The 21,708-nt window shown below is 36.2% G+C and overlaps 1 protein-coding gene across 1 annotated transcript in view; it reads right to left on the reverse strand.

Moving 5' to 3' along the window:
* Positions 1–9,117: 9,117 nt before the first annotated feature.
* Positions 9,118–21,708, reverse strand: part of LOC128857652 (uncharacterized) — a 36,664-nt gene continuing 24,073 nt past the window's right edge. The window contains exon 3 of the mRNA XM_054093399.1: positions 9,118–9,219. Within this exon, the coding sequence (XP_053949374.1) occupies positions 9,118–9,219 (102 nt within the window). The remainder of the gene's footprint in view (positions 9,220–21,708) is intronic.

A 21,708-nucleotide genomic window follows, 5' to 3' on the forward strand; every position in this document is an offset into this window, starting at 1 on the left:
TTTCATTTATTTTAATCAATTTATTTAAGTACAAATATATCGACATTCGCATTTGCATATAACAACTCTGCGCATAATCTCACGTATCGACCATTCGGCATTCACACTCATGCAAAACAAAGACGCCACTATGTACTCATCCCATCCAGCTGAGCAACAAGCTGCGTTCCGGTCCATTTTGTCAACAGCGCTACGATATTTACGTTAATGGAAAAACGTGATTAAAATTTATTAAGAAATTTATTTTATTAGAAATCGAAGCTCATGCGAGCTCACAAGGATGTTGGCTTACCGGCGCATATCTATGTATTTACTATACATATGTAGCTTGTAAAGCCAACAATAACAACCACCACCGCAACGGTGCCATGAATTTGCATGAAAATATGAAGCGCGATAGGGTTAATGACATAATTAAGTGAAGCTAAAGTAATTAAATGTCAACGTCATCGCGGTTATAGCGTTCAATGACAGTTTGCCAGATATGTACATACATACATACTCGTACCTAGTTGACATTTGAGGCGCCACTTCATGATACTTGCATTTAAGTTTGCCGATATATGCCGGTTGGTTGATCGTTTGGCTAAAAGTGAAAATTGCGGTTAAGTGAAGTGAAGTGTTTCCAAACAATTGACTATGGAAAGGTAGTAATAAAATATGAAATATTTGCGGTAAAAGAGTTAAAAAGTGAAGAAGAAGCACTACTTTGTATTATTTGATGGAAACTCTGGAGTGTTTTGCTACACATAATCAAGCTTTAAAAGATATTATTCGAGGCGATGACGAGACTCGGCCTAAGAATACTGCATTTTTCGACTAAAGATCACTTATTTAAGGCGATACGACTAAAATCTTCCGCAGAGGCACAGGTAATGCTAGGCAAAAACTCGTCTCAGACGATGTATAAGTATACTACACTTTTCCAATAAAAGGTGTTATTCCCGTAAAAGATCAATGGTTTCGTTGCTTGTGTGCCACGTAGCGCCGTCTTGTTGAAAATAAACGTTGTCCAAATCAATACATGTTATTGTAAGCTTACACCAACAAGGTGGCGCAAAATTTATCAAAAAATGATTTTGAGTGATGGATGATATATACAAAGTGGTGCAAAATTAATCATCCAAAAAAATTTTTTATTTTTTATTTTTTTACTTATTAAAAAAAATGATTATGAGTGATGGATGATATGCGCAAAGGGGTGCAAAATTAATCATCCAAAAAAAATTTTATTCTTTTTTAATTGATAAAAAAAATGATTATGAGTGATGGATGATATGCGCAAAGGGGGGCAAAATTAATCATCTGATTTGTTTTTTTTTAATTTCTTTACTTAATGAAAAAATGATTTTGAGTAATGGATGATCCATACAAACTGCCGCAAAATTAATCATCCAATTTTGTTTTTGGAAAACTTTTTTACTTAATAGAAAAAATGATTTTGAGTGATGGATGATATACACAAAGCGGCGTGAAATTATAGATGATCCATATAAAGTGGCGCAAAATTAATCATCCAATTTTGTTTTTGAAAAAAATTGTACTCAATAAAAAAATATTTTGAGTGATGGATGATTTTGTACACATATAATAATCACCCAATATTGGGTTTGAAAAACTTTTTTACTAAATAAAGAATGATTTTGAATGATGTATGATGTTTGCAAACATGTACAAAGTGGCGCAAAATTAATCATCTATTTTTTTTTAACTTCTTTTACTAAATTAAAAAAAAAATTATTTTGAGTGCGCTCCATTGCTTGTCTGTTTGTGTACTGGTGCTGTCCAGTTGACAAATGTCAAATATGGATGACGTATAATAACAATTCCGCAATCCATTCACCGTAACTGTTGCTCTAGCTTCATTTTCGAAAAAGTAAGGTCCAATCACTCTGCCGGACCATAAACCGCACCAAACAGTCACACGTTGAGGATAGAGAGGCTTTTCAACAATAACTCTTGTGTTTTCTGAGCCCCAGATCCGAGAAGTTTGCTTGTTGACGAAGGTGCCACCGAGGTGGCAATGGGCCTCATCACTCAAGATGATTTTTCGATGGAGTTCCGGATCATTTTCATGCATTTCAACGACCCAATGAAGAAAGACACGACGTTGTTCATGTGTTAACTGGACTTTATAAGCATTAAGACCCAAATCTTTTTCAAAATTCGGTGTAATGACTTTTGTGGAATGCCTAATTCCAAAGACCGACGAGGAATGGACAAACCTGGGTTGTCTTCAACCCTTTCGGCTACAACAGCAATATTTTCGGCTGTTCTTGAGCGACGTGCACGGTTTTTATTCTTCACATCACTAACTTGTCCCAACAGCTCGAATTGTGTCACCAATTTCTGTATTGCGGTCCGACAAGGTGCTTCACGATGATCCAAAAATGTTCGAGTTTTACGAACAGTCTCTGCCAAATTTTCACCATTTTTATAGTAAATTTTAATAATTTCAATGTATTGTCTTAGCGGGTATCGTTCCATTTTTATTAATGGCGTAGTTTCTACTTGTCAAATATCAAAAAATGACAGCTTCAAAAGTGACATCTACCGAAATAGTGGGCTATTCAAAGTAGCACCTGTTATTGGGAAAATCCTTTATTATTCTCACCTTGCTATACGCTAGTGAAACCTGGTCACTCAGAGAATGCGCATAAGCAGAAGCTGCTGATCTTTGAACGGAGAGTTCTGCGAAAATTCTTAGGCGCGATATGAGATAAAGACGAATGGCGTAAGGGCTACAATCATGAACTCGAAAAACTGTACCTGTACCCGTCTGTATTAACCACAATAATAAGATGAGCAGGTCACATATTAGGATCTAATACTGTTTTACCATGCCAACAAATACTCTTTGGAAAGAGCCACAGACATAGAACAAGGGGCCGCTCGCCGTCCAGATCAATTGACGGTGTAGATAAAGGCGTAGTTTTTATGGGATTTTGGGGGACGCAGGCACGAAACCAAGACAATTGGAGACATATCCTGCAGCAGGCGAAGACCCAGCTCACAGTTTGCGAGCTTCATTAAACGTAGTCATCTGACACTTCTATCGCTATAGTCAAATCTTATCGCCATAGCACGCGCTCTGGTATTGCTAGAACTGTTTTAACGAAGCTTAAAGAAAAATCCTGACGTGATAATGAAAAACTAAAAATGCAGATGTACTACCGTTGAGTTACATATATTAACTCGCATCTCGATTTTTTCTTTCTGTTGTTATACATTGGAATCCCATATTTGTGACTTGGGTAACCATCTCCCTCGTAGTTGCAGCAATAGTGAAAATGGTGAAATTATCCAAACCATCCTTTGTCGGGTGTTTGGCGGAGCTCCTCTTCTAATTTGTGGGGTGCGTCTTAATGTTGTTCCATAAATGGTGGGACCTGCAGTTTTTACTCCGAACGGCAAATAGTTGTTTTATGAAAACCTTTTTCATGGTTTCGCTTGCCGAGGGACGACTTTTATTAAAAAAAATCTTTTCTTAAATACTCCCCATGCATGTCGTATCGGCAACATAGAACGGACTGCCGTGGGAACGAGCACACAATGGCTCTTGAGCCCGGGTCTATTCGACTATGCCAGCCGCAGACCCGCAAAGTTAGATGCCGATAGTTAGTTAAAAAAAATGTATGTGGATAACTGCGATTGGATGTAAGTAATTTGGTAACTTTTAGAAAAAGCAGCAGGGTCTTCCCCTGACAACCAGATAAAACAGATGAACATAGTGAACTTTTCATTTGTTCCGTACCGTAGGCTGTCACTTTCTCCACTGATTTTACAAAAGGAAGCTGAAATCATATACATTTCAATATTAAATAGGACGCACGTGCGGTGGTAACGTACAGTTTTCGTTTTAGAAGAGAGTAGAGGAAAAAAAGCTGTCTGTGACCTCCCTGGCGCTTTCACGAAATCCGGTAAAAAATAGATTTTTTAAAAAGTGTATTGCGAAAGTGTGATCTTTCGGTATTTAAGGAGTGTTTCTCAGCTTTTGTTCGATTAAATTATTTTTACTATAGGGGAATGTAGAAATCCATCCATTGTCGTGTGAAAGTTTGAAACTTTGTACTACAAAATTTATAAAAATTCGGCAAATCTTAATCAAAATTTAAGATTTTTTTAGTGAGAATTACAAAAAACAAACAAAAACAGTCCTGGTATACAGTGGCATTTCAAGTGGCTCAAAACTCGCGTTGATTTTTGAAATTTTTTTTTTCGCTGTTGTGCCTTTTCTTCCATATACCAAAAAAAGAAGAAAAGATCGAGCATTCGTTTGATTAAAACTTGAAGGAAGTGCATTTACAGGCTTAAAATTTATATAAAAATTAGCGGCAGTTATAGTATATGAGTGCAAACAGATTTCAAGTCCATGAATATGTCAGTTATTTATAGACAACTTTGTTAGTATCTTTGTATACGTGGAATTCAACTTGGCAAATTAAAACTGAAACATTTAGTGAGGAGGAATACAGCCTGGTGATCGGGTGGTCTTTTCCACTCGCAAACTAACTTTAAAATCCTGTTGAACTAAATAAGATCGCAATGAGATCAGACAGTGGTGAGTCTGCCGAGTAGGTCTGGGGACGAAAAGATTAATAATTTTATTTTTAAGTAGTTTATACAGTTTATATTGGGAAATAATAGATTTGAATGCAAATGCTTTAAAAAAGTGCTGTTGCAATCTCCCACATAGTGCCTTGGGAAAAGTTTGGTCTATGTTTGCTTGGCTCTCAATAATCATAACCTTTCCCGAGTGCATGGTAGGGTATTGTGAAATTACTTGCTCTCAGAACATTAGTTTAGCAATTTTTTTTTGGTGTTAAGTTTTTTCGTTATTTTCTCGACGATTTCCTCAGATCAAACCGACTTTCATTGATTTTTTCCCTTGTTGTTGTTGTAGTATCGTCTGTTGTTATAGTAATGTGTATTGTTGTTGTTGTTGTGCCAATAGCTACATTCGTTATTGTTTTTGTTGTAGTTTGTTGCTGTTGTTTTGGTTGTTGTTGTGACAATAGATACTGGTGTTTCGTTGCAGTTGTTATTATTGTTGTTGTTTTGATAATAGATACTGGTCTTTCGTTGCAGTTGTTATTATTGTTACAGTTGTTATTTTGTTGTTGTTGTAGCTGCTTTTGTGGTAATAGTTACTGTTGTTGTTATAGCCGTTGTTCTGTTAATAGTTACACTTGTTGTTGCTGTATTGTTTTTTGTTGTTGATATTGTTACAGTTCTACTTGTTATGGTTGCTGTTGTTTTAGCAGCATACAAATTTCCCAAACATGTACGGGGAATGCTGTTTAAATTACAGTCCTGAGCCGGATATAAATCCGGGTTGTACCGTTAACGTAGAACCTAATGACGTTTTTCGTTTAAAACTCTGTATAATATCAAGCACATACATTATGACATCAAATCTCGTTCTCAGAAAAATTAAAAATCTTAAAATTTTTATCCTTTATAGCAACAAAATGTATTTATATGCTGAATTTCGTGTTTTAATCAACACAAAAAAGAAAAATAAAAAATATCCAATTTGAAATGCTTAACCCGAATACTTTTTGCCATTTGTATATTTTATTATTGTTAATTTTCATAACAAATCGCATATAGAGTAATATTAGTATCGCACCAATCCGCCAATTACTCTGAAGTTACGCTATTATTCCATGAATATTTTATATTATAAATTTCCGGCTTGCTCTTAGATTGTCGTAAAATTTTTAGTACCAATTACACTCCTATTATGTAAAAAGTTATTAATAAAGGCACTAGAATTTTTATACGCATACATACATAGGTACATACACATCTAGAAATTTAATAACTCTTTTAATTTGAAAATTTTCTAATTTTTTATAGTCCAAGCAAAAAGACTGCTTTGTGGATGGATAAATGAAGCGTAGCAGTAAAATTTGGTGTTAAAGGCGTTTAACCTTAAAATCATTTTCCGCAAAATTTGTTGGTTAATGGGGAAGTATGTTAGCAAGCAAATTTCGTTAAAGATTTAGAATATGAAAGTCGTACAAAAGTGAGAGAATGAAAGAAACTGTCATATTCGGTTTGATTTTTTCGATATGGCAATGTGAGAATTTTGCAATAGCCGTTCATCGTAAGCTGGACCTCAGGGCATTGGGACAAAGAAGCGATAGCACAGCGCATGAATTTGCGAGGCAAGGTATGACCAAACAGATTTTTTGTTCGGGTATTAGTATGCCGTATGCAAAGTGCTACTTTGCTAGGTGATTTTCTCTTTAAGCTGATGAGAAATAGGAGGATGGTACGACTTATTGGATACCCAGGAATATGTCGTGGGGATATATCTGTAAAAGAAGGGTGTTTAGAAAGGCTTGTGTGCCTTCTCAATACGAGCATTCTTCATCATCTATGTAAACGTCCTGTACTCTGAGAGAGTAGGCGGCGTTTATTGTTGATGATGCCTGATGATTTTCATGAGGCTCCTCACGATGGTTCAGCAAATGGCAAATAAATCTAAATTGTGGAGTGACACTAGGACTGTGCCGTTATTCTCAACTACTTCAAGCTACTTACCTCATGAACAATTTTCTATTTCGATGAAACTGATTCCAATGAAGTTATGAATGAGATTCATGCCCAGGATCAGCAAGTTATTGGGTATCAGTGTGTGTGTTGATATGGATATCGAGCTGTTCTCATTGATTACTATATAAATTTGGGCAAACCGAATCTGTCAATTAGCTAAAGTACCGGGTTATGAGTATTGATCCTTTAAAATCCTGAATATTGAAAATGGCATAGATCACTTCTAGATTCAACAGGGCGGTGCTCCCCTGCTCACAAATCTTCAATTATATTCAATTTTTCGGAATTATCCTTCTTATTCATTTGGTATCAGAAAAGTGTGACTTTTATTGCCTTATTATCCATTTGCTTTAGCTCCGCATTTTTTTCCTATATCTATGGTGCTGCTTATAGTCAAAGGCTCATGTAAACATAATAAGAATCTTAGTTAAGCTTTTAAAGCTGACATCTACAGCAAATAGTCGGCTATAGGCTTTTATGCGTTTTTTGTTTATAGGCTCATTATGAAAATAGTGGCCCTCGTACCAGGTACGTAAATACACCTTTATTTAAAGGAAAATTCTTATTGTAGTTTTACTCTGCCATCTGTTAGTTCGTGGTGATTAATATTTTTATTTCTTAAAAATTATACTAATAAAAATAATTAGCACTAAAAATGATGATAACAAATAATAACAATACGAATAAAAATAATTGATACAAAATTGATAAACTTACAATAATATATTGTAATTATAGTACTAATTCAAATAAAAGCAAAAATAGTAAAATAACAAATATACCTATATAAAAGCTATAAAAATTATTTAAAATTTAGTAAAAAATAGCAAACGATAAAAAATATAAATAAAAAATAAAAACAAAATAAAAATTTTAAATATAAAAAAATCTAAAATACAGAAAAGTTAAAAAAAATATTAAATATAAAAAAATGTAAAATAAAAAAAAAATAATAAAAATTTTAAATATAAAAAACGTGTAATTAAAAAAAAAAAAATTTATTAAAGAAAAGTAAAAATAAAAATGAAATCAAAAATAAAAATAGCGATAACTCATAATTGTAAAAAATAATAACAAAAATAAAAATAATAATATAAAAAAAAAACATTTAACAAATTATAAACAAAATAAGAATAATGATAAAAAATGACAAAAATAAAATTAATAATAACAATTTAAAAAATATTGACAAAAAACATTATAATGATAATTAAAAAAAAAAAATTAAATAGTAAAAATAATTAAAATTAAAATAACAAAAAAATAATAATCATGAAAATAGAAAAAACAGTAATATAAAAAATAATTATAAAAATAAACGTAAAAAATTATAACAAAATGAATGATACTAGTTAATACGAGAGCGGGTCAATAAGTCCGTGACTTTTTGTATTTCTGACCTCTTTACAGGCATCTGTCAGTTGACTCCTGCCAAAATTTGAACGTGCTGCGTCAGTTAGTTTGTGTTTTACAGCTACCTTTATCAGACTACCCAGTAATAATAATAAAAAATAAAAAAAATATTACAAAATATAATACAAAAAAAAAAAAAACAAAATAAGAATACAGATAGAAAATGAGAAAAATTATACGAATTTCAAAATTATTGACAAAAACCCATTATAATAAAAAATAAAAAAATTAAATTAATAAAATTAATTATAAACACAATAACAATAAACATAAAAATAGTAAAAACAATAAAATGAAAAATAATTATAAAAATATTGGTAACAAAATAATAATAAAAATAATGATAATTAGAACAAATAAATAAATAAAAAATAAAACAGTTTGTCTACCAGAGTTCTCCTAGCCTCTAATCCAATCTTGTAGGATTCAATCAATGAAATCGCATCTGAAGCCGTAAACCATTATCAGTTTTTCGCCTTCTTTAAGATTCTCTCATGTGGGGCAAACAGTCTTATCCACTCCCGTTATTTCCTGTGAATAGTTGTTTTTGTTTTTCTGATCCCAAGCAGCTTACAAGTCATTCCTTTTGTGCCTATGCGCACTGAGCAATAAACTTTCGTACTAAATGACTGATTTTTATGTATTTTTGTTTTTCCAAAGAAATAAATTCGCATTCTTTCAGAGAATCTCACGCAACCGCAAGAAAACGAAATACAAAGCGCAAAAATCCAAAGTTGAATTGGGTTAAATGCGCGACTAACCTAGTAGCAAATGTACTTTGGCTTTGGTTTTGCCTGCGACTTACTTACCTTTGCTGCTTGACTTTGTTTTTGTGCGCAAAGTACATATTTTTTCTTTGTATTTTTACTTAATTTTATTTTTTCATTTTTATTTCTTTATTTTTGTTTTTCTTTTTATTTCGTTTTTTGCTTACGTCCATCCATTTGCCAGCCTGTTGACTTGTGAACTACTTCAGTTTAATTAATTTCAATCGTTACTCTATACATTAGTGGCCTGCATTTGTAACGCAGAATAGTCTGTACTTTGTCTTTCGACTTTGCCGGCATTAGCCACTGCACGCTGCATAATTACTTACCAACAGGTTCGCGGCGGTGAAACTATTAGCTAGCAGCCGCAAATTTAATTGAAAAGTAAGCCACCACAACCACCGGCAGCAGTAGCAGCACCGCCTGCAGCACCGCCTGACAAGTCATTCATTACTGAACCGCCAGCCAACCGTCGCTAAATCGGTCGACAAAGTCAGTTAAGTCACTTAGACATAGCGACATTTGGCAGACAGCGTCTTTTCACGGCATTCTTATCGCCTCTTGGCTGCGGCTGCCATTCTACACCGCAACTTGACAAAGTAACGCTTTGTATATTGTAGAACTAAACGTCCTTGGTACTAATTTTAAGCTCGATCTAAGTGCCAACCACCGCACCGCGTCAACGATTACCTTCTACTCAACTGGTGTGTGCGCGCACGCTACTAGTCAGCCGTCTAACCAACGACTAGTCAGCAGTCAGCTGCTCAGTCGAGCAATCAGTTAGCCACTGTTAGCTGGCGAGCCATGCAATGCTATGCTATGCCATGCAATAAGCCATGTTTATTACGTTAAGCTACTTTTGGTTAAATTAATGATAAAAAATGTGTTAACTATGCGGTGACACTCTGCCAAAGTCAACGCGTTCTCGGCGTGGTTTTTCCCAGCCATCGGCTTAGTGTGACTTACGACCCTGTTTGGGGCTGGCAATGCATATAAAGTGCACTAAATATTTTAATTTATAAAATGCATACTTGATGGCATCAGGTATCCACATGTGGCTGGTGTGATTATTAGAAATCTTTGTAAACTTAAAGCACTCATACGGGACTTGATAGTCGAGGCTAAGCAGCAAAATTATGGTTCGAAGATGAATGCGGAAATTTACTGCTGGCATTCTAGAGGAATTAGGACTAAATTATGCTTGGATGGGGGCGACAAGTTTTCGTGGCTTTAAAGCTAAATTAGGCGTACTATTCTATTTTGGCTAAATGCAGTGATGGACGTTGGCCTGCCTCCCACGAGGCAAATTATTCCTACTGAAGTCAGATATCTGTAAACCCAATGGTAGTTTAAGTTTAAGTTTGATATAAACTTTCTGCTGCATTTTTAAAGCAAATATATTAAAGAAATTTTCATTTGAGCCCGTGCGCAGTAATCCGTTTCTTGATGAAAAATGGAAATACTATTTCAAATTTTGCATTTTTGTGTGTGTTTGAAGTCGCTAATTACAGCAGTCGTAGCCGAATGGGTTGTTGCGTGCCCGCCATGAGTACCGTGAAATTCCGGACATGAATGATAGAAAAAGTTTTCTTATAGCGGTCGCCTCTCGGCAGGCAATGGCAAACCTCCGAAAAATTTCCTTATAAAACCCATCTGCTATTCGGAGGCGGCATAAAACTGTAGGTCCCTCCATAAAGACTCCAACCCATATGAACTATACCGGAAATCTTAAAAGAACACAGAACTTTATGAAACGTACAATCGATTGCACAAAGAGTTTGATGTTCTGAAACAATTTCTATATCAGAACTATTAGGTTGGAGAATAAGTTCGTAGCGTTTTTACCGAATACTGTTACTTAAACTAAAAACAATAATTATATCAAAAAGTTAATCAATTATATATTCGCCGTTGCTGTTTACAACCTCTTCCCGCCTCACCACCAATTGATGCTGCCGTTCTGCCAAAAATCACCTGGTCTGGTGTCAAGGAAGTGGTTGAGCCAGTTTTTAAGGACCTCTTTGTTATCGAAGGTAACGCTTTTCATATGGTTTGACAGGGAGCGGAAAAGATGGTAAACGGTTTGTGCAAAGTCGGGAGAATTCGGCGGAAGCTGAAGGACCTCCCATTCGAGCTTTTGGAGTGCGGCTTTCACGACTTCTGCAACATGGGGCTTGCCGCTGTCGTGAAGGAGAATGGTTTGACCTGGTCTATTAGGTCTCTTCGGTCGAATACCCTCATTCATGCGGCGTAGCTGAGCAATGTATAGCTCCGGGTTGACTGTGGCGGTATTTTCGAGCTTTCCCAGTGCACCATGCCCTCCCAGTCCCACCAATCTTTGGTTGAATATCCGACTTGACTCTCGGCTTTGGCGTATCTCCTGGAGCCAGGCATTCCTTTCTGTGCTTCATATTGTTGTGCAGGCATCATTTCCCATCTCCCGTGACGATTCGGTTCAAAAAGCGCTGCTTATGACTCGATGGCGGGCGAGATGCTGAGAAGCAATTTGAAGGCGACTTTTTTTTGTTATTTTCGTTGAGCTCAGGGTCCGGCACTTGAAGTGTAGCCAATTAAAAAGGCCATAAAGTTAGTCTGGAAAATTACTTTTATTCAAATGTGCTAAAATAATGGAAAATTAAGAATCAATTTACTTTTGTTCGATGTGACCACCTTTTGCCTTGACTACGGTTCAGAAACGAATCGCAAGTGACTTACAGGTATTTTGGCCCACTCGCGGGGAGAGACTGGTGAATCTTAGAGTTCGAATTTTGCTCTCCAAAATGGCCCAAAAAGAATAATCCATCGGATTCTCTCTCGTCTGGTGAATTTGAGAGCCATTGTGTGGATATTATGAAGCTCGGTACGTTGTTTTTAGCCCTTCTTGGTTCACTCGAGCTTTGTGAGACGGTGCCGAGTTCTGTTGAAAAGTCCATGGTCTGAAATGTTTGTCTGTCCACGGCTTCAAAGCAACCTCCAAAATACTTTTCCGATAATATTTCTCATTTAACTTGACGCCGGGCTCGATGAAAACCATTGGAGAGTGTCCATCTGCGGATACAGCGGTCCAAACCATTAACTATTGCGGATGCTGCCTCCTGGTGGCTAATCGATGACTCAAATTCTCTCTCAAATTGACTTACAAATTGTTCAATTTGAGAAAATTTCTCATCAGAAAACACAATGTTCGAAAATTTACCGCTTTCGGCCAAGCGAAGCAACTCCTTCGTTCTCTCAAGTCTGACTTGTTGCTGTTTTGGTGTGAGATCATGCGCCTTTTAGATCTTGTAAGACTTGACTTTGAGATAATTTTTCAGAATGCGGCGGATGCTACGGTCAGATATTTTCAGTACTTTCGCCATTTGATTGGCAATTCGTCGGGGATTTCGCTCAAGTCGCTTCTTCATTTTGTGAACCACTTCACGTGACGTTGCAGTCTTTTGATGACGAGTAATGGTGCGAAAAAAAAAAATTATTTACTTTAAGGTGCTCGATCTCACGAACAATCGCTGATTGTGATTTTCCAGCCAAATATAATGCAATCGCACTATTACATTTGAAATCCATTACTGATTTTATTTTTTCGGGTTAAGTCTCGGCAAAATACTACTGATGCAGGGGCATCAGCTGCGCGAGCGGTCTGAGGTTGGTTACACTTCGAGGGACGGACCCTGTACATCGAATACGGTTGCTTTAATAATCAGTTTCTTCCATAAAAATTATTGTCCCTAATCAAGTGATACGAACTGGACTGTGCCTCTGCAATCGAACTTTATCAAAATAGACTTCTTATTATCCCAAAGGTGCCGTGATTCCTGATGTCTCTGCAATATTCTTCGTATCTGCACTTGGAATTGAAAAGGACCTTCCGCAGTTCTACACACGTAACTAGAAGTGGACCTCCAGATACAAGCTCGTGGTTATGAGGCAATCAATTTTAGCAAAAAAGCCATGAACTAAATTTGAATGTATTGAAAAAAAAAAAGCAAAACTATCAAAGGCGTAATTCGTGCATGACTTCGTAGGCCAGCTATACGAGAACTCGTATATGTTTTAGTATATATCAGATTCTAGATTTAAATCAAATACAATTAAACTTTTAATTAAAATTTGTTCATTGCAGTAAATTCTATTATTGTTATCGTAAAAACGGTAATAATAGTAACAGCAATAACAATTGAAATAACGCGCATTTTGATAGTGGCAGCAATGAACGGACAACTCGAACGCCGGATGTCATAAATGTGTTGTGCGATATAATAAAAATCACCCAAAGAAAGCAAAGGCAATAATGATACACATAAAGTTTATATAGATACGAAAAAATAGTACCCAACAAAAATGTGTACTACTCGTATTCAAGTAAATAAAGTAAGTCGAAATAAAATTCTACATTAGAGTCCATTGACTTGAAAATAAATGAAATGAAAAGAAAAAATGCCGCCATCAATTGAGAAAACCATTGCTCGTGTATGTAAGGTAAATAAAGTAAATACCAAATGAAAACACTTAACTAAATTTTATGTCAATGCTACTTTTCTTCTTTATCAGCGAAATTACGGAAGATACAGGTATACTCGTCGTAATGCTCAGTAGCGTTCAAGTGGATAAGGTAACTTTACTTTGACTACTTGTAACCGCTATACTTTTGCCACTTGAAGTTATTGCGATCACATTTCACTTCCCTTAAAAAAAAAAATTAAAAAAAAGATAGAAACGAAAAACAAACTGTTTTATTACTTGAAATGATTGAAATTAAAAAAAAAAAAAAAAAGCATAAAGCAGATAAAGGCTTTGCACACGAAAAGGGCATAGGTGGGTGCTCAAAGGCGAGATTTATGATGTAGCGGCTCTAGCAATTCCGCTCTTCTGTGCCACCCCTGCAATTAAAATATTTAGACACACACACCATCTGGGTAGTTTTCCAGTTGAACAAAATATTGCACCGTGTTACAGGGTGCTACCGTCTAGCGTTTGGTGATCCAATGCTAGGTTTGCAATTCGATAAGAAAACCACAATTTTATGGTTTGAAATACACTTCATCATTAAGTATAGCCTCCTTGAAGATCAATATAGTTGTTCCAAAGAGATTTGAATTTATGAATGTATTTCCTGGAGTGGGAATCTGAAGGGCTGTAAAATTCGGGTCCACAGCTGTTATGACCTCATCATTTGACGAAAAAAGGTTTCCACGCATGCATTAGCTTTAGGTCTGGAGAGATAGAAGTCACTGGGGTAAAATCTGGTGAATTCGGTGGTTGCTCCAACAATTCGAACTCTAATTCGTGGATTTTAGCCTTTGTAAAAATGCTCTTGTCACACGGTGCATTGTCTTGAGGAAAAATAATATTTTTCTTTTGCGAACTGAGCATTTTTTCACGAAGCTTTTCCTTCAGTTGGTCTAGAAGGTTACAAAACTATTCGGAATTTATTGTGTTACCACTTTGCAAGTAATCCATAAACAAAATTTCTTTCGGATCTCAAAAAACTGTTGCTAACTAACTGATTCTTGGCCGATTTCTGGACACGAACTCGTTTCGGAGCCAAATAAACAGTTTCACACCACTCTTTAGCCTCTTGTTTTTATTTAGGATCATGGTGATAGACGCAAGTCTTATCCGTAGTGATGAATCGATTCACAAATCCACTTTATCCTTACTGAAATGGTCTGAATTTCGCAGAAAAAATCGCATTCGAATGTTTTTTTGGTTCCATTGTTAGCGAATGCGGCCCACAGCTTTCTAAAACCCAATATATCAGTCCAAATATTGCTTACACTGCCCAATGAGTTGCCTAGTGCTTCTACTTACATCTTTTAGTCACTCGACGATTTTCCAATACGATATCCTTTTTTTGTCTAAGATTTCTGGTGTTCTTGTGTTTTGACGTCCTTGACATGAGTCGTCTTCAACGCTTGTTCGACCGCTTTTAAATTCAGCGAAAAGTCCTTATACACTTTCAACATCCGTTCATGAATTTTCTTTGCTTTTAAACCTTCCAAAAATAAAAAATTCAATGACTGCAGGATGTTTGATTTTTTCCATTATAGAAAATACTGTGACACGACGATACTAAATGGCTTATAAACAAAAAATGAATTTACAGATTGTACCAATATAACCAAAAAAAACAAAAAAAAAACCCAAATTAGACACTTAAAAACCGCAAAACTTATTGAACAATCTAGTATTTGTCATTGTTTTCTGTTATTTTCAATAGCTCACAACTCAATTTGACAGTTTTCGCAAACTCGCCAGTTTTTGTTTTCCTGGATGACATCAGGCTAGTGAGAAACACACACGACTCTCCCTTAGTGGCTCTCAACAGCCCTGAAAACGAGAAAATAAATACAAAATGAGCAGTTTTGATTAAGCACCCACGTGGGACTTAGGGCGAGCAAAGCCATGCAAATAGAAGCTATGCATGGGCTTACAGTAACCCAAGCCAGAAACACTCAAATCAATTCTTCAATACATTTTCGCTAGTTTCGGCACTGTTTTTACTTAGATTTCATGTTTCATTTCTTGAGTCATCTCTGTGGGTTTGGCGTACGATTTCTTCTTATCAGCTCCACATAAAAATGGTACAACAGCGCAGCTTATAGATAACCAACTGTAGTGGCAGTTTCAGCTGATGTTTCGGTTTTTGAAATAAAATTTAAATGAAGGTTTTCAATGTGAGAGAGGATTGCGTTCCCTTGAGAATTTGTGGTCTGCTACTGGAAATCTTTCCTCTCGTCAACTCAGTGAGTGCTGGGCTAGTGCGCGAACGTGCAAAGTCGCGAGATTCTAGTGGTAACGTATAGATAGGGGAGAGAAGAGGATTTCTAAGGCTAACAAAGCCGCTTCGTCCGTTAGGTGTCCATGCGGTGAGGTTTGGGATTGCCTCAAGTCCTTTCTGCAGAAGCTGTCTGGAGGATGAGGTGGAATTATCTCAACACCTTCTCAGCTACCCTGCTCTCGTCGGGCAAAGGTTTTAGACATCTGGGCTCTCACTTTTTCGCTACACCTACGGATATTGCGGGTTTAATCATCACACACGTGTGGAAATTCATCAGTAGCTTGAAGCGGTTAATACGAACGTAAATCGCCACTGTCATCCTTGTCATCCTCTAATCAAAAGCCTCTTGTTCCTCTTCTTTCACCTGTCTGATTCCTTCCCTTCTCCAACGGAAAAATGTAGAATTTTTATCCAAGTGGTACCTTCGCTTGGGCAGCCATTTAACCTAACCTGACCTTGGCAATGTGGATTGTTATGTCCTTTAGAGGACGGCATAGGTCATCCTCTGCAACTTGGGCAAACTAAAAATTGATTAACCTGGTAATTTATTGTAAGAACTGTGCTTCTTACCCAGTTCCTAAATCCAAAAGAAGTCGAACTCTTCCCGTTTGGTTAAAATTTGCACCAAACAGCCACTTGTACGTCGGCTTCTCCATAACGACTTGTGTTTTTTTCCGATCGCCAAATGCGACAATTCAGTTTTTTCTCAGAGCTTCATCTGATAGTATGAGTTTTTTACTTTTTTCCCTTCCTCCTTGACTATCTACCCCCTTTCCAGAGCTTTAAATACAATGGACTCTTTAGCCTGAGTGTTTTAGGAGCCACCAAATCTCCTGGTGCTCCTTGGCTCGACCTTTTCAAATTCATGAGTTTTTTAAAATGCTCATCATGAACCAAGCGTTCTTCTCCAGTCCATTAGTGTTAATATTTCCCCATCTTCTTTCAAGCAAACACCGATTTCCAAAAACCAATTTCTCACACGTCACGGTTAAATTTTAGCTTTTAAATTACTACTGTTGCCGAATCGGTAGTGGCCAAGTTCGAAACCCCGCACATGAAAAGCCAAAGGATAGGAAAAGTTTTTTCTAATAGCAGTCGCTCCTCGGTGGACAATGGCAAGCCTTGGAGTGTATTTCTGCCATGAAAAAGCTCCTCATGAAAAGGTATGGCGTCATAAAACTGTAGGCCGATTCGTATCATCAAAACGCATACGACAAATCTTCTACATTAGTAGCCCGGCCAAAGAACCTATAAAGAATGCAATATTAAAGTAAAAAAAAAAATCTCGTTAGTACAAATTCCAACCCCTTATTGTATCACCCTGTATAGCAAACCTGCGCATTGCCGAAATAAGACACTCCCCCGCTCAACACTAATCGCTTTATGAACGCCTTAATGCTCTGCTAACACTTTGGCTGCGTGTCATCTTGCAACTCTGGGGACTTAAACGCCAACAACGTCACAACACAATAAATTCAGTCTCATTCTCATCTGTGACGAGTCGAACCGGTAGCACAAAGGTCGCAATGGCTTTCAACTGTTGTGGTTATTCGCTATTTTTGCTGACTGTAGTAGTTGGCGCATCGCATTCGGCCGTCGTCTGAAGCGTGCTGTTGCACATTAATCACAGATGTGCTTGTTGCTTCCTCATCGCACTCTTCACCGTCGCACACCAGCGTTGCATGCGATGTGCTGATTATTCGCATGAGTCGCTTTTAGTTGTGCATTTATTACACAAGAATGTATGTTTTTTTTTTATTTTTTAATATTTCAACTTTTTTTCTTTCTTTTTTTCTTTTTATTTGTACTTTTTTGTACCGCACAAATGTTGAATGCAAATCAATTAGTTGCCATTCATGAAACACCAATGAGTGTGAAGTTTTGATAGAAATAATTGTACACCTCTGTAATGGTTGATTACCTTACTTTATGGATGTTTCGTCTAATGGAAATGAGATTTTTTTTTTTATTTCGGTCGTAGTAATAGAATACTCCAATTCCAGAGTGGCGGAATTGTTTTCCAGAACCATAAAATCAGCTGTCATTCAACGATGTATGAGCTCCGCTTTGCCAGCGGTTCGAAAGTTATGCCGATTCTAAGTTAGTAGCAGTTAAATTAGGCCACCTTGTCATCGTATTTTAGAAGAGCATTAATGGCGCTGCTTTCATACTTTGCAGTTCGGTTAGCTTTTAAAAGCAATATCTAACGATCGGTATTACTAGTGAGATTTAATTTTTTTTATTTTTTATGGGACTGAAAGGTGAGCGGCTAAAGCAGATATTAGGTCAAGTATAAAGTTCTGACTGGTTTTTCGCTCTAAACGTATTCGATAATGAAAAGAGTAGGTGCGAAAATTTTCACTTTTTCTCAAGAATATTTTTTAATTTTTTTTCACATTAAATTTTTTTTTGTTGATTTAAACTTTCTATACATAAATATTGACATCAAATACGAGTATTACTGAAAATATATATATTTTTTATTTAAATTTTTTATGATTATTTTTTATTATGTTTTTTAATTGTTTTTATATATATTTTTATATATTTTTTAAATTTATTTGTTTTACTTAGCTTTTTTAAAATACATTTTTTATTTATTTCTGGTACGACTGCTTTAAAGTTACTCCGTTTAAAACGACTGAATTATTATTTTTTGTTTTGATATTAAATCCGACTGGACGGCTGCTTGAAGTTACCGCTAGACAAGTTTAGAGTGTCTGAAAAACAGAAAACAAAGAATTTAGTAAAGAGTAGACTTGTCGCTTTCACATGAATTACGATTGTTTAAATCTGAAAAAAATTTTAATTCTAAGTGGCGGACTAGAAAATTTTGAAAATTTTTATAACGGTAAATTTTTAAAAAGAAGTTGTATATCAATTAATAATTGTAATCTCAGTATGTGTTATAAATCTATACACATAAAAGTATTGTACTACCTAACACATTGGCACCGATCTGCTAGTAGGCACGGCGTAGACCGGGTGCTTGACGCCAGGTCGAACCTATAAAGCTTCCTTATGTGACAAAGCCTTCCTTCAAAGCTCTCGGTACTTCTAGCGCCATATTTCCATTCTGCTATTCTCATGATGGAATGCAAAACCCATTTTATTCGCCAATTCCGATCGATTCTGATCTATAGCCTACTTCAGTGTGGTAAGTTTTGCTTGCATTTAGGGTTTGTGTCGATGGGATCTGCTGATAGTGAATGCATCTCAATCGCAGATCTTACTTCGGTCCAAAATGTGATTTTGTGTCAATTAATGCGGCGCCCACACATCGAGCATCTTCTTTTCGGCTTAATTATTTTCATCTTTCATAATCCTCTTTAATTTCACGTGAAATTTTAATCCACCCTTACTCGTGCGGGTTGTTTTAATCCCTTGTTTTTAGTAATAAGAAAAAACCTCTACAAAAGGAAAAACCTCTAAAGAAAAAATATCACTTATAGATTTGTTCCAAATATCGATTTCTTTGTTTGTTTGTTCGAAAGTTAAAAGCACTATTGGTTGCATTGGTCACATTACCAACCAACGTATTTCAAATATCTCTGCAGTAACGACGCACAAAACTAATTGCCTGAATAATGCCGAGTCCCTTCTAAAAGCTGATTTATATAGTGACGCCATCGTCATACCAATTTTAGTTTCTAAACCTGCCAAATTTGGTGCCTCATTACAAAGCTTTACACTCGGTCGATTTCGCTTTCGTATGGTAAACATACATACATACATACACGAGCCCATATGTTCATACAGCAATTGGCCGAATTATTGTACTCATTTGAGATAAAAGGTATGTCGGATTACCAAAAAGGTTCTTGTTCAGTGTGAATGCCGTTATCGTGTGAACTACGACCTAAAACAAAAAAAAAATATTGACAGAATGGCGGACGTTCAAAGATGAAAAATCGTGTTTTGATCCTTTGGTTTTTACTATAAACGTCCGAAATAAATACTAAAAAAATTGTTTTCCCGAATCATAGTAGTTGGCATAACGACATCCATTCTACGTCGTTTAAATTTTATTTCATACAAATCGGTTTTGTAGAACCGGCAATATCTGTGTCCATTGCCCATGTGAAGGCCATGTTTTGAAGGCAGAACGAACCTCGTATGGCCAAAAATATTTTTTTTGTTTTTAATTTTTCATAATGGATCAAAAAATAAAATACTCAAAACAAAAATAAAAAATCTTATTTCGTTTCCGTTTTACACGATTTTAAAGTAACACCCAAAAAAACACCATTTCAAATGAGGGTCTTAACGTAGGATGAAAAGAAATAAAACAATTTTGTTTAAAAATAATGCTCCATTTATGGAAAACATTGGTAATTCAGTTTCAGTAACAATCAATCGGTTTCAGATGCGATGGGTTGTTAGCCCCGGGTTCCAATCCACTCAATGGAGCTGTTATCTTTGATTCAGCTGGAGGGAGCAGCATTTAGAAAGTAGCCACGTCCTACAAAGCAGACGCTGTTTGCAGCCGCCCACTATGGAACAGCCACTTAAGAAGGTTTTTGGGTTTGCTGCATATCATTTTGAAGCCGGTATTTTCTCGTCTTGTCGTTGCTGTTTACGACCTTTCAGTGCAGAGCGGAGTGTAGAGCTCACCTCACACCTCCACTACAGTGTGATAAGGCAGCCGCTGCTTGTCTGGGACTGCTTATTTGTTATTACTAACTTAGTCGCAGCGCACCGCTAAATCTAGAGTTCCTTCACCATCCGCAATCTGTAACCCCTCCGGTAGCCTGCAGCTATTTCCGTGATGCCTGACCACAGAAAATATTTCAGTGATGTCGGAACTCTGCGCCCTCTGCTGACGCTCTAGTAAATAATAAAATTGACTTAAAAAATATATTTTTTTTATGATTCAAATAATTGTTCCGCCTACTGTATATTCCAAAGCAAATAATTATACTTCTGATCTGCCCCGTTTTAGGAAATTTTAATAAGTTTTTCTTACACAAAAAAATTGTCTCAATACAGCCAAGTAAATACAGCCCACAACGCAAGCGCTGTGACATCACTATTTGGATTTGAAATGGAGACGTCAACCGTCAAGCGCCAAATAATTACTTGTTTTGCGCCCACTGGCTGACAAGCGAAACGAGAGATGTTTTTTGCCTTCAAACAGCTTCGTTTTTCTACTTTTTTGTGGGGAAAAAACTTAGAGAAGCCGGTAAATTGTAGACTAACTTAAAATTTGGCTGGCGCTTTTTTCATCAACTTCATAACTTGGTTTTTGTTGTCATTATTTTGACGGTTAACGCGCGCACATCGCGTAAAAAGTTCTTTCTAAAGTATGGTATTTTGTAGTTTATTTTATTTTTTCTGCTTCAAAAAAATATTTTAGTTTAGCTGTTGCCTTTTCTAAGTTAGCTGCTTAAATAAACATTGGAGATTTGTGCTGAGTGCGAGTACAACGATCCCAAATGGTTTACGCTAAGAAGCAGGCAAGTGGCAGACGCGCCTCAAAGTTTGCCGACGTATATTAGTGTGTGTGTGTGGGGGGGATAACTGTTGATGTTGCTTGTGAGCACTGCGGCAAGCGTTCTGCGTTTTTTGACGTTGGTTGTGGAAAGGTGGGTTTGACTGGCGAAACGCGGGGAGTATCTGCGTGCTGAGGTGTGTACAGGGTGGTACATCTATAGCGGTGGGAATTTAATTAACAGCTCGTGACGAAATGTAGCACGTCAACATTTGAACAGTTTTGACAATTATTTTATTTGTTTTACTGAATTTTCATTAATGTTTTTTTTACAAAAGTATAGCTCATTGGAGGACATAAAAGATCATTAAGGCCATTTGGCCTTTGCGCACACTACAGAAACTAAATTATAGCCTAATCATATGAGTCCAATTTTTAAACTTTATAGAAAAACTAGCGAAATTCCACATTATTTTCGTCGTAATTGGGAGTTTCTAGAACAAGTTTTGGTATGCAGTTTTATTGTTTATTAAATTTTAGTATAACAAATTGCAGGTTTAAAGTTGCTAAAAACTTCCGTTGATTTTTAATAATTTTCTTCCTTGAACGTGTTGCTGATTTTCTCAATATAAAAAATAATGAATTTAAAAAATAAAAATAAAGCAAACTAGTCAAAACACAACATTTTTTTCTTGCTCATTTTCGACATAAAGGGTCCACACAAGACACTCGACGAAAATTTTGGCATTTTTACG

Source organism: Anastrepha ludens, chromosome 3 (genome assembly GCF_028408465.1).
Source record: "Anastrepha ludens isolate Willacy chromosome 3, idAnaLude1.1, whole genome shotgun sequence".
NCBI lineage: Eukaryota > Metazoa > Arthropoda > Insecta > Diptera > Tephritidae > Anastrepha > Anastrepha ludens.